Source organism: Myotis davidii, unplaced genomic scaffold (assembly GCF_000327345.1).
Source record: "Myotis davidii unplaced genomic scaffold, ASM32734v1 scaffold1115, whole genome shotgun sequence".
NCBI lineage: Eukaryota > Metazoa > Chordata > Mammalia > Chiroptera > Vespertilionidae > Myotis > Myotis davidii.
In genome coordinates, this window is record NW_006287910.1 from 853,966 (window position 1) to 867,072 (window position 13,107).

A 13,107-nucleotide genomic window follows, 5' to 3' on the forward strand; every position below is an offset into this window, starting at 1 on the left:
CCTTATAATGGAACACAGAGATTAACCTAGACAAGATTAAAATCAACAGAACTAGATAGAGACAGGATTTTTGGCAAAGGTCAGATAAGAAACTATGGACATGAAACCAGGAACTGTAGAAGGCCAAGTGAGGACCCAAAACATACCATTATGTCATGCTTATAAATCCAGTTGTAACAGGACAATAAAGGAGAGAATAAAGAGAGAACCTGGCTATGCTGATCAACTGAACGCTGTCTCCGTGTCATTCCTTCTTCACCGACTCCATCCACACCTTTGGGAACCCCTGGACCTGCTGGGGCTGGACCCCAACAATCCAGCACCTGTACCTCCCTTCTGTTCCCACCCTCACCTCTGAGCAAGAAAGATTCTTTCAAAAGCAAGACTTGGTCTCACTGCTCGATAGCCTCAGGAACCTAACAGCATCATGTTATTCCAGAATAATAAAAATTTAAAAGGAAAAATAGCTCCCATGGGTTAAGTTTAAAATAAAGGCCTACCAGTAAATATTATTATATGCTTAACATTTTAAAAATATATTTAAGTCAGGCCCATAAATGGAAAATGGGCCACACCTGTAATTAAATAAACAACTATGTTCAGAATATCTCCAAACAGAATAAGAGAATATTTTTAGTCAAAAATGTATAATAGGTATTTTGGTTCTCTTCATTTGGTTCAGGGAGGGCAGGTCTGTAAACAGGCACAGACTCCATCAACAAATATTTTACAAATTCCATTTTAACATGGTTAGGGGCAAGTCGAAGGGAAGAAGGGGAAGATCTTAAGATTTCCAACTCAGCCGAAACCGGTATGGCTCAGTGGATAGAGCATCGGCCTGCGGACTGAAGGGTCCCAAGTTCGATTCGTGTCAAGGGCATGTACCTGGGTTGCGGGCACATCCCCAGTAGGAGATGTGCAGGAGGCAGCTGATCGATGTTTCTCTCTCATCGATGTTTCTGGCTCTCTATCTCTCTCCCTTCCTCTCTGTGAAAAATCAATAAAATATATTTTAAAAAAAAAAGATTTCCAACTCAACGCCCATTTCACCTCCTCCCTGCCCACACCGGGAGGGGCAGTTTGGGGACAGGGAATGTGCCCAGGAGTAAGCACATCACCACCACGTCAGGCAAGTCACTGCTTTCCCTGTGCTTCAGTGTCTCCGACTCTATGAGAGGGCTGGACGAGACGATGTCTGGGGCACTTTCAGTCCTAAACATTAATATTATTTTTCAATATTAAGTCAGCCTAGTTCTTATGCCAGCTCCTAAGTCATACTGAGGAGATATGGCTGAGGACCTGTGCCTATCTAAGACCATCCTTCTAGTAACTCTTCGTTGCCTCCTTTCCTCCGGGACAGACCATGCTGCAGGAGCTAGGATTCCAGTAGAAAGTCACACCAGAACCTCAGTTCTCTCTAGTGGGAGGTAGTGGGTCAGAGAGAGGTTCAGATCAGGATGAGAGAGGGAGGAGACGAGATGGGAGAGAGTAGTAACCTCTGTCCAATCTGTTTACCACATTATAAACCCTTTTTTCATCTTTACTACACCCATCTTCCAGGTAAGGCAACTGAGGACCGGAGAGGTCATCCTCCTAGGGCCAAGAGATTTTCAACAAGGGAAAGAAGAGTTTCTTCCACAAACAGTACTGGGACAACTGGATAGTCCATGCAAAACAATGAAGTTAGATTCTATCACACCATCTACAAAAATTAGCTCAAAGTGGATCAATGACCGAAATGCAAGATTCAAATGATAAAACTATTAGAAGGAAACAGGGACATGAGTCTTCATGGCCTTGGATCTAGCAATGGATTCATAGATAGGACACCAAAGACATGATCAAGAAAAGACAAAATAGCCCTGGCAGGGTTGTCCAGTGGTTAGAGCGTCGGTCCACAGAACAAAGGGTCTGGGTTCCATTCCTGGTCAATGACATGTACCTTGGTTGCAGGTTTAATCCTGCATGTGGATTAAACCCTTTCACTCTCTTTAAAAATCAACAGGGAAAATATCAGATGAGGACTTAAAAAGAAAGACAAAACAGAAAAATTGGGTTTTATCAAAATTACATTTTTTTTAATCCTTACCGCAGGATATTTTTCCCATTGATTTTTAGAGAGAATGAAAGGGAGGGAGGGAGGAGAAGGAGAGAGAGAGAGAGAGAGAGAGAGAGAGAGAGAGAGAGACATCCATGTGAGACTCATGCACTGGTTGACTCCTGCCCATGCCCCTGACTGGGGTGGGGGACAGGGGACGGGTGCAAATCCGCAACCCAGGTATGTGCCCTTGACTGGGAATCAAACCCAAGACCCTTCAGTCTGAGAGCCAGTGCTCTAACCACTAAGAAAACCAGCCAGGGCCAAAATTACAACTTTTTAAAAAATACGTATTTTTTATTGATTTCAGAGAGGAAAGGAGAGGAAAAAAGAGATAGAAACATCAATGATTCTAATCATTGGTGTTTCTATCTCTCTCTCCCTCTCCCTTCCTCTCTGAAGTCAATAAAATATATTTTTTAAAAATATGAAAAGAGCCCTGGCCAGTGTGGTTCAGTGGTTGAGCATCAACGCCAAAATTACACATGTTTTTGAACTAAAAACATTACCAAGAAAATGAGCCCTAGCTGGTTTTGCTCAGTGGCTAGAGCATCAGCCTAAGGACTGAAGGGTCCTGGATTCAATTCTGGCCAAGGGCACATACCTGGGTTGCGAGCTCAATCCCCAGTAGGGGACTGCAGGAGGCAGCCAATCAATGATTCTAATCATTGGTGTTTCTATCTCTCTCTCCCTCTCCCTTCCTCTCTGAAGTCAATAAAATATATTTTTTAAAAATATGAAAAGAGCCCTGGCCAGTGTGGTTCAGTGGTTGAGCATCAACCCATGCATCAAGAAGTCACTGGTTCGGCCCTAACAGGTTTGGCTCAGTGGCTAGAGCGTCGGCCTGCAGACTGAAGGGTCCCAGGTTTGATGCCGCTCAGGGGCATGTGCCTTGGTTGCAGGCACATCCCCAGTGGGAGATGTGCAGGAGGCAGCTGATCGATGTTTCTTTCTCATCGATGTTTCTGACTCTCTGTCCCTCTCCCTTCCTCTCTGTAAAAAAATCAATAAAATATATTTAAAAAAAAAAAAGAAGTCACTGGTTCGATTCCCAATCAGGGCACCTGCCCAGATTTCGGGCTTGAGTCCCAGTAGGGGGTGTGTGGAGGCAGCTGATCGATGAGGTTTCTCTCTCATCCATGTTTGTCTCTCCCTCTCCCTTCCTCTCTCTCTAAAAATCAATAAAAACATTAACAAAAAACATTTTCAAGAAAATGAAAACAGCCCTGGCAGGTGTGACTCAGTGATTAGAGGTCCAGGGTTCGATTCCCAGTCAAGGGCATATACCTGGGTTGCAGGTTCCTCCCTGTCCCAGGTTGGGGGGACGGCAACCGATGAGTGTGTCTTTCTCACATTCTCACATTCTCTCTCTCTCTCTCTCTCTCTCTCTCTATCTCTCTCTCTCTCTCTCCCTCTCCCTCTCTCCTGTCTCTGTCTCTGTTTCTCCCCTTCCCTTGCCTCCCTCCCTTCCACTCTCTCTCTCTGAAAAGCAATGGAAAAAAATATCCTTGGCTGATAATTAACAAGAAAAAGATAGAAAATGAAAAGATAACCTATAGAATGGGAGAAAAATATTTGTAAATCACATATCTGATAGGGGTGCAGTGCCCAGAATAACAACAAGAAGACAAATAACCCAATTAAAAATTAGCAAAAGACCTGAATAGTCATTTCTCCAAAGATATAAAAATGGCCAACAAGCACATAAGATGCTCAACATTAGGGAAAAGCTAATAAAAACCGCAATGAGATATACAACCACCCACTTGTAAGTACCATCTCCAAGAAGGTAATCTGTCCATCCGTCCTCCACCCACATTTTTAAATTTTGTTTCATTACATGTCCAAGTAATTTGCATAGATCCCATCAGTCTGCATATTCCTTTTCTTTTAACTTTTAATCCACAAATAATTCATGAAGGTAATCTTTTTAAAAAAAATGGAAACATGACAGAGAACATAAAATTGCCTCCTACCATCACTCCCCTCAACCTGGTTCTGTCCCTAGAAATGACCACAGCCATCCTCAGTTGGGAGTGTGTCTTTACATTTTTCTGAGCTTTGCAAGCGTCCACATGTAGTTGTGGAAAGTAGTATGGTACTATTTGCAAGTTTTTCTTTTTAACACAATGAACATGTCATTCTGCAGTTTGCTTTTTCACTCAACATCTTTCCATGTCAGCATATGGTTCTACCTTATCCCTTCTCCAGGCTGCAGTCTTCCACAGTGAGGATACCCAGGCCCCTTCTGATGGACAGTTAGGTAGTTTATTTCTGGTGTCATTTCTCTCTTTTTCCATTTTTGTCCAGACAGAAAAGAAATGGGTTTCTTTGGCCCTTGCTGGTTTGGCTCAGTGGATAGAGCGTTGGCCTGTAGACTGGAGGTCCTGGGTTTGATTCTGGTCAAGGGCACATGCCTGGGTTGTGGGCTCAATCCCCAGTAGGGGGCTTGCAAGAGGCAGCCGATCAATGATTCTCTCTCATCATTGATGTTTCTCTCTCTCTCTCCCTCTCCCTTCCTCTCTGAAATCAATAAAACTATATATTTTTTAAAATGTTTTAAAAAAGAAAGAAATGTGTGTTTTTTTGTTTATTTGTTTAAGTGTTCAGTATTAGAGATCATTTATATTAGATCAGTCCAAAGGGTGGTCTATGGGGAGCTGGAAGCAGTGGTAAGTTATTACAAGCAGATGCCCCAGGAACTCTGGGGAAGGTTGGTGTGGGTGTTGCTGGGAACTCACCACATTCAATGTGCTGATTGTTGCATGTCCAAGGGTAGGACTGCAGCTTGGGTATGCAGCCAGCCTCCTCACTGGCATGCCGGTAGCAGCAATCATGACGGTGACAGCACCTGTGGACAGCAAACAGGCAGACCAGCAGGTGAGTGAAGGCTGCTCTCCTGGCCATCTTTCCACGCCAGGACTATGGGTGAGCATCTTCTGGTCCAAACTTTGTTCCTGAGAATCCTATCTTGGGAAATACGTCTACTGACCTCAGTGTGTCCTGCACTGCCTCCATTGCCCGCCATGCTTGAGCCTGGCCCCGGCCTGCCTCACTCCCGTGGTCTCTGAGCTCCAGCAGAACCACTCTCCTCTCTGTTGCTAGCACAAGCCTGCCTCCCGCCTTTGCCCTCTGCCTAGGACAGGGGTGGGCAAACTTTTTGACTCGAGGGCCACAATGGGTTCTTAAACTGGACCGGAGGGCCGGAACAAAAGCATGGATGGAGTGTTTGTGTGAACTAATATAAATTCAAAGTAAACATCATTACATAAAAGGGTATGGTCTTTTATTTCAATAGTTTTATTCATTTCAAACGGGCCGGATCCGGCCCGCGGGCTGTAGTTTGCCCACGGCTGGCCTAGGACAACTGCATGCCCACTTTCTCCTTTAGGTCTCAGCCTAAGTGCCAGCTCCCATCCCCAGAATGTCAACAGGACCCCTGCTTCCCAGGCTATGAGTGTCTCCTTGTTACACCCTCTCATAAAACCAGGTTCCCTCCCTCCAGGGCAGGTTTATTATGAGACCCTCATTAGCAAGAAGGTTAACACCTGTCCTCCTCACTGACCAGAGCTCTAAGACGGTGGTTCTCAACCTTGGCTGCACAGTAGAATCACCTGGGAATCTTTTTAAAATCCTGATTTCTGGCCGAAGCCGGTTTGGCTCAGTGGATAGAGCATCGGCCTGCGGACTGAAAGGTCCCAGGTTTGATTCCGGTCAAGGGCATGTACCTGGGTTGCGGGCACATCCCCGGTAGGAGATGTGCAGGAGGCAGCTGATAGATGTTTCTAACTCTCTCTATCTTTCTCCCTTCCTCTCTGTAAAAAAATCAATAAAATATATATTTTTTTTAAAAAAAAATCCTGATTTCTGGGCCTCATCCTCCGGAAATTCTGTTTCTTTGTTATGGGGTGGGGCCACAACATTAGCCTCAATTTCCTCATTTCTGAAGTGGGATTGTTGTGAGGACTCAAAGGGGTTCTCAAAACAGTTTCTGGTGCACTTTAAGTCTGATCAGTTTTGTGTTTTGTTTTGTGGTTTGTTTGTTTTTTCAGCCAAAGAAATCATCCCATAGCCCAGCCTTTTGGGGGTCGAACAACCCTTTCACAGGGGTCGCCTAAGACCATTGGAAAACATATACATAATTACATATTGTTTTTTTTCGTTTGTTTGTTTTAAATATATTTTATTGATTTTTTACAGAGAGGAAGGGAGAGAGAGAGTTAGAAACATCGATGAGAGAGAAACATCAATCAGCTGCGTCCTGCACATCTCCTACTGGGGATGTGCCCGCAACCCAGGTACATGCCCTTGACTGGAATCGAACCTGGGACCTTTCAGTCCGCAGGCCGACACTCTATCCACTGAGCCAAACCGGTTTCAGCAATTACATATTGTTTTTGTGATTAATCACTATGCTTTAATTATGTTCAATTTGTAACAGTGAAATCGGGGGTCACCACAACATGAGGAACTGTATTAAAGGGTCGCGGCATGAGGGAGGTTGAGAACCACTGCATAGCCAGAGTGAGGGAGCAGCTGGCAATGTTACCCAGGAGGACCGCTGCCTGCAAGGCAGTAAAACGTGCTATTTCCTCATAGGCCTTAACTACCCGCAGAAGGTGGGAGACCTTCTAGCCTGGCCCACGCATAAACTCACCGGTCCATGGCATCCAGGGGCTTGCCTCGGCCACCCAGGCCACAATAGCAGCCGTATCTAATATAGGCCAGGGGGCTGCGGGGGCCCACACAGTGTACGGTCCCTGCCAGTTCTATGAGCCCACGTCGGTGCACATGTGACTTCAAGGAGGCTGGGGGAAAACAAGGGTTAGAGGCTGACGGTCAGGTCTTCCCTGGCCCTGGGGAAGGTCACTGGCCTGAAAAGAGCCTGGATGACTGCCTGGGTTTGAATCCTGCTCCTGCCAGTCCCTGGCTGGGTGACCTTGAACAACTTACTCAAACTCTCTGTGCCTTGCTTTCTTCGTCTGTAAAATTAGGGGGGTAAGTGCACCTCTCTTCATAGACTGAAATGAGACCATGTATGTAAAGCACCATGCACACAGCAAGCTCTAGCTATTATCACCAATATCTTCAAGGCAGCCATGAAAGAGAAAACAAGACACAGAGCCACAGCATCTGAAAGATCTCACCGCTGGGCCCTCTTCCTGGAATGCCCTGATTCCCAATCTCCTGCCCTTGTCAATTTCCGACAGGGTCAGAGTCCAAGTTGTGCATCAAATGTCTGTCCCATTGCCCTAACCGGTTTGGCTCAGTGGATACAGCGTCGGCCTGCGGACTGAAGGGCCTCAGGTTCGATTCCGGTCAAGGGCATGTGCCTCGGTTGCGGGCACATCCCCAGTAAGGGGTGTACAGGAGGCAGCTGATGGATGTTTCTAACTCTCTATTCCTATCCCTTCCTCTCTATAAAAAAAATCAATAAAATAGATTTTAAGAAATGTCTGTCCCGGTGATGAGTACTGGACATCAAAGATGAGCTAAACAGGGTCCCTGCCACCAACGAGGACTCCTCTGTGCAGGCTTCCCTGTCCCTGGTTCTCTCCACCACCAACACCACCACTTCCATCTAGACTGGAGGTTCTCAACCTGTGGGTCACGACCCCTTTGGGGGTCGAACGACCCTTTCACAGGGGTCACCTAAGACCATTGGAAAACACATATATAATTACATATTGTTTACAGTAGCAAAATTACAGTTATGAAGTAGCAACGAAAATAATTTTATGGTTGGGGGTCACCGCAACATGAGAAACTGAATTAAAGGGTCGCGGCATTAGGAAGGTTGAGAACCACTGATCTAGACTCTGGTTCGGGGCCCTTTCCATCTCCTCTTACTTTCCCTGCTTAGCCACAGCTTCCTCCCACACAGGAAGGCCCTGTGGCCTGAGCCCAGTTATGGCTCTGACACAGAGCAGTGCACAGTAGGTGCAATGGGAGCCCCTGCCTTTCACAGCCACACAGCCAACAAGAACCTGGCTGATTGGGGGCTCCGACCCAGGCTTCTGACTCCCAATCCAGTGCTCAGTCCTCCTTGCCCAGTAACAGCAGGGGAAGGAGACCTGCCAGGATGACAGAGCTGAGGGGCACCAAGGAGGGGGCCACTGCTCAGGGCCAGGCATCTCCAAACTCTCTGTAACATGGGCATCAGAGAACACACTCCCTGTGAGTGTGTGCCTGTGCACCCCTTAGACTAAGACTAAGAGAGGCAAAAGGACCCATCCCGGGTCACAGGGCTGGTGGGTCTCAGAGCAGATGCCCAGGACCAGACCTGCCTGATTTCTGGGAGCCTGCTCTCCACTGCTCTGGGACTGCCGAGCCAGAGATTTATGCATTACATCTAGTCATCGTGTCTCTGCTCTAGAACAAGTTGTTACTACACTGACTCTTTTTAAGAGTACAGACCAGAATTACATCTAGCTCACTCTCTCGGGATTGGCCAAGTGCTGCCCACACTTCTGCCTGAAACCACCCTTCAGAGAAAGCTCAGGGGCCTCACTGCAGCCCAGAGACCCTGCAGGAGCCTGCCTCTCCCCCCTCTCCAGTGTCCTCTCTGAATGCCCACCACAGAGATCCTGCTCATCATTTCCTGTTCCTCCAGTTACATTCCCCGCCACATATATGCTGTGCTGCAAACGCCCTCACCCCATCCTCACCCAGCTCACCTGTCACCTAGAATCTGCCTCACCCTCAGGTCGACCACAGGAGCCCTGTCACATTGTGCTGCTATCTGCTTCCGGGAGTGACTCTCTAGCCTGGGAGCTCTTGGAGGGCAGATCTCTGCCACAGGCAGCTCCAGATGCCCTGGCACACAGTTGGCTTCCATAAAAGGTCCCCTGACCTCTGGCTCCACCAAGCCCCAGTCTAAGCATACATGACAGGGCCCCAGTCTTAATCCTATACCCCACAGCTGTCCCCAGAAGTCCCCCACCCTGACCTAACCACACTCCGGCATCTCAGGGTCCTGGGGACAGCCCTATGGAGAACCCAAGCATGGGGCAGAGGCCCAGCACTGGGTTTGAACCAAGGAAAACACTCCCTCTTAGGTGAGGCAGGTCACTCTGCGGTCTGTTTGCTCTGTCTGCCCACAGCAGCCTTGCTAGGAGTGCCAAGGCTGTCTGGGCTTCCTATATTCCTATGGGCCTGAGGGTGTGTGTGTGTGTGTGTGTGTGTGTGTGTGTGTGTGTTCTCCTTGGGGTATCTTTGCTTGTGTCTGTGTGTGAGTCTGTCCATGAGCCCTACACCTAAGTTCCCAGGTGAGGCTGGGGGTGTGTGTGTATATGATGTGGTGTCTGTGTATCTCTCTGTGTGTGCCTGTGCACCCCAGAAATGGGGAGTCATTGAAGGGCCTCTCGAAGTATGGTGCCTAGGGAGGGGTAAGAAGGCAACCACCCCTAGCCGGTTTGGCTCAGTGGATAGAGCGTCCACCTGCGGACTCAAGGCTCCCGGGTTCGATTCCAGTCAAGGGCATGTACCTTGGTTGCAAGCACATCCCCAGTAGGGAGTGTGCAGGAGGCAGCTGATCGATGTTTCTCTCTCATCGATGTATCTAACTCTCTATCCCTCTCCCTCCCTCTCTGTAAAAAATCAATAAAATATATTTTAAAAAAAAATAGGGCAGACCCTTCTTCCCCTGCTCCTCCAGCCTCTGGTGTCCCCTTGGTAGTCCCTCTTCAGAGCCCAGGGACAGGTAGATGGGGAGGGTCTGGTCGCTGAAGAGGGTCACAGTGATGGAGGGGGTGTCTGGGGAGGACACCGAGACCCTGGGAAGGGCTGGCCTAGTTTTGGGTCCCTGGGAGGAGTGGTCGAGTGGAAGCTCTTGGGGAGGACAGGGGACGAGGCTCTTAGAAACCTGGTAAGAAATGTGTCAGTGAGCCAGAGAAAGGAGGGATTGGGGCAGTAGGGCTCCCGGGACCTTGGAAAGGGCTCGTAAATTGGAGTTCTTGCAGAGGGGTGGGAGCAGGGCTGGGGCGGAGGGAGGGCTGAAGGAGTCCCAGGAGCTCCTTGGTCCTCCAGGGGCGCACTCCTCACTCACCTGCGCAGGGCAGGAGTCCGGGTACCAGGAGCAGCAGAAGCGGCAGCATTGCTGGCTGGCACAGGGGCAGCTGACCCATAGGAAGGCGGCAGGTGTGGGAGGATCTGGCTGACCAGTGTATATAGTCACCAAACTGGGGCCCAAACCCCCACCCCTACGCCCCGCCCAGCCCCGCCTCTGCCCTCACCTTACCGCAGGACCGGATGGAGCCCGGCAAGGGCAAGCCCCTGGGGCGGCAAGAGAAGTCCTTCCAGGACCTCTGCATCTTGGTCACGGAATGGGCGCTGAAGGCCAAAAGAGAGAATCTGGCCCAGGAAGTCTCCAATTAGGGTTTGGGGAGAATTAGGGAGGAATTTAGCACAGGTCGACCCACCAAGTAAATGCTCAAAAAGGGAGCTCTATTCATATTATGATTACCTGCAGCCCCCTTCCAGCACTCCCCTGGGCATCGAAAAGAAGAGTTGGAGGAGGGGGAGAGACAAATTATTTTAAACACTTTAAATGTAGGAAACTTGGCGCTCCAGGTACCTCTAGAAATCAGCTCTTTGCACCGCGCCCCCCCTCCCCTGCCTCACCACCAACATCACCTTTGGGAAACTGAAGGGGTCAAAGATTTGCCCTAAGTGGATTCTCATGAAAGAGCTGAACTGGTGTAGGAGGGGAGCTGGCCTCACATCCCATGTCCTTTCTGCCTCAGGCTTCTCATCTGGTCAAGGATAGCAAAGCCACCGTGAGGCAGTGAAGACAGACACCGTAGGTGCTCAGCATTGAAAGGCAGTGACAGTTGTGGCACACATCTGTTCCCCTTAGTCCAGGGTTGGGCAAACTTTTTGACTTGAGGGCCACAGTGGGTTCTTAAACTGGACCGGAGGGCCGGAACAAAAGCATGGATGGAGTGTTTGTGTGAACTAATATAAATTCAAAGTAAACATCATTACATAAAAGGGTGCGGTCTTTCAAAGTAAACATAATTTTTTTTTTTTTTTTTTTTTTTTTTTTTTCGTTTTATTCATTTCAAACGGGCCGCCTTAGTCCCTACCCAGTGTCATCAATTTCTGACGCTTTCTAGTCAAAACTGTTTCTGAGAGTGGAACTCCTAGACTCCTCCCATCTCCACAGCCAAGCTCCCGTAAAAACAATGGCAACTAATAATGGTCCCGTTCAGACCGGCCAATGAATGGAACAGGGAAACTGAGACAAGAGCTGAACAAGAGGAACAGCAATTCACAGCAGATACAGCAGGTCACCTCCCCAGAGATAACAAGTCTAGGCTCATTTGTATTTCAGCTCCAGGCCCAGAAAAGCAGCAAAACCAGGTGGGTGACACCAGGACCAGCTGCAGTGACTAAGGACGCCCTGACATTCACAAATCAGTGAAGACCACGACCCTGACGGAGCACACACGGGAAGACGGATGAATATTCTGCTGAAACCCTCTCCTGAGACCTCCCCTGCGGGGAAGCATGGGACTTGGTTCCTGCTGGCGAGAGATAAAATCATTGAGACAAAGGAGCCCTCACGCTCCCTCCCAGGACCATGCCCACGCCTCCCCACAACTTCTTTCCCCACAGGCGTGCCTCTAAGGGACCTCACCAGGCTTGCAATCAGGGCAGCAAATACAACAGCAAAACAGTCCCAGGCAAAACTCCTGAACCTGTCCCTGAGGCCCCCTCTACTCTGACTTTTCAGTGAGCCAAAAGCAGACAAGCCTAGGCTCATTTCCTTGTTTCACGGTTCCCCAGATTGAATAAACGTCCTCTAAAATTCACCTGGACTCGTATTGTGAAGCTTTTCCTGCTCAAAGTCAAGAACCCACACACTATGGCTGGCCTTAGGCAAAGCCCCAGCCAAAGCCTTTTCCAGTAACAATGTCTCACTAGCTATAATGTATGTGGTAAGAATCCCCACCTTTCAGAATTTTAGAGAGTGAGGGGGGGCGGGGGTGGAGAAGAGAGAAACATTTGTTGATGTGAGAGAGACACATCGATTGGTTGCCGTCCACGTGTCCCATTTGGGATCAAGCCTGCAACCCAGGTATGTGCCTTTGACCTGGAATTGAACCCGAGACCCTTCAGTGCATGGGCCAATGCTCTTACCACTGAGCCAAACCGGCCAGGGCCAGACCCATGATCTTAGCACAGCCTCAGACCCCTCCGGTGTCCCCATTTCACAGGAAAAAATCGAGGCTCAGAGAAGTTAAGAACCAAGAATTGTGGGTGCCCAGATTAAAATTCGTTTCTACATGTTGCCAAATCTGTCTGCCTCCTTCTGAGGCAGGATAGTAAGAAGCTAGGAAATTTCCTAGGCAAGTAAAATACGGAAACTGAGATGGACAAATGACCAAGCAGCTTGCAACCATCTAGTTAGTAATCCTATCTTCCCTAAATCGAAGACACTTAAGAGTAAATGGCTTACACCTCTCCCCAACCAGAGGCTGATTAGTTTAAATCACTAAGGGAGCCAGAGAGCAGAAATCCAATTAGTGGCATTTGTGCCAAGGACAGATGAAATTAAGGGAATAAATCTCATTTTGGCACATCAGCATAAAAATGATGAATATTCTATTGAGATCCTCTCCTATGACCTCCCCTCAACTCCCAGCCTTTAAAAATCCTCAAAATGAAGTCTCAGCAAGAGCTCTTGAAAGGACAAAGCAGAAACATACTCCCCTCCCTCTCCCCTATCTTGCCTTGTAGAGCTGGGCCCTCAGCCCAAGCCCCCTCCTTTTCTGAGTGACCACAAGAATGCTGGTATGGACCTAACTTCCCCAAACACCACCTGAGTGGACCAATGAAGCTCCAGGAATGCAGCTAAGGTCCTGATAAGGCTATAGTAGGGGACGGCCCAAGCCTCAGAATGTGCTGGTCACTTCCTGACCTTTGTGCTGTAAGACCCTGATGAAAAACCCTGACCTAAATGACCAATCTCTGTAACCCACGTCACCCCCTAAGCCCATCCAAAT

The 13,107-nt window shown here is 48.4% G+C and overlaps 1 protein-coding gene across 1 annotated transcript in view; it reads right to left on the bottom strand.

Moving 5' to 3' along the window:
- Nucleotides 1–10,410, bottom strand: part of PLA2G10 (phospholipase A2 group X) — a 12,933-nt gene extending 2,523 nt beyond the window's left edge. Inside the window, exons 1-3 of the mRNA XM_006759692.2 lie at nucleotides 10,338–10,410; nucleotides 6,756–6,906; nucleotides 4,840–4,949 (exon numbers count right to left, since the gene is read on the bottom strand). Of these exons, the coding sequence (XP_006759755.1) occupies nucleotides 4,840–4,949; nucleotides 6,756–6,906; nucleotides 10,338–10,410 (334 nt within the window). The remainder of the gene's footprint in view (nucleotides 1–4,839; nucleotides 4,950–6,755; nucleotides 6,907–10,337) is intronic.
- Between the last annotated feature and the right edge of the window lie 2,697 nt (nucleotides 10,411–13,107).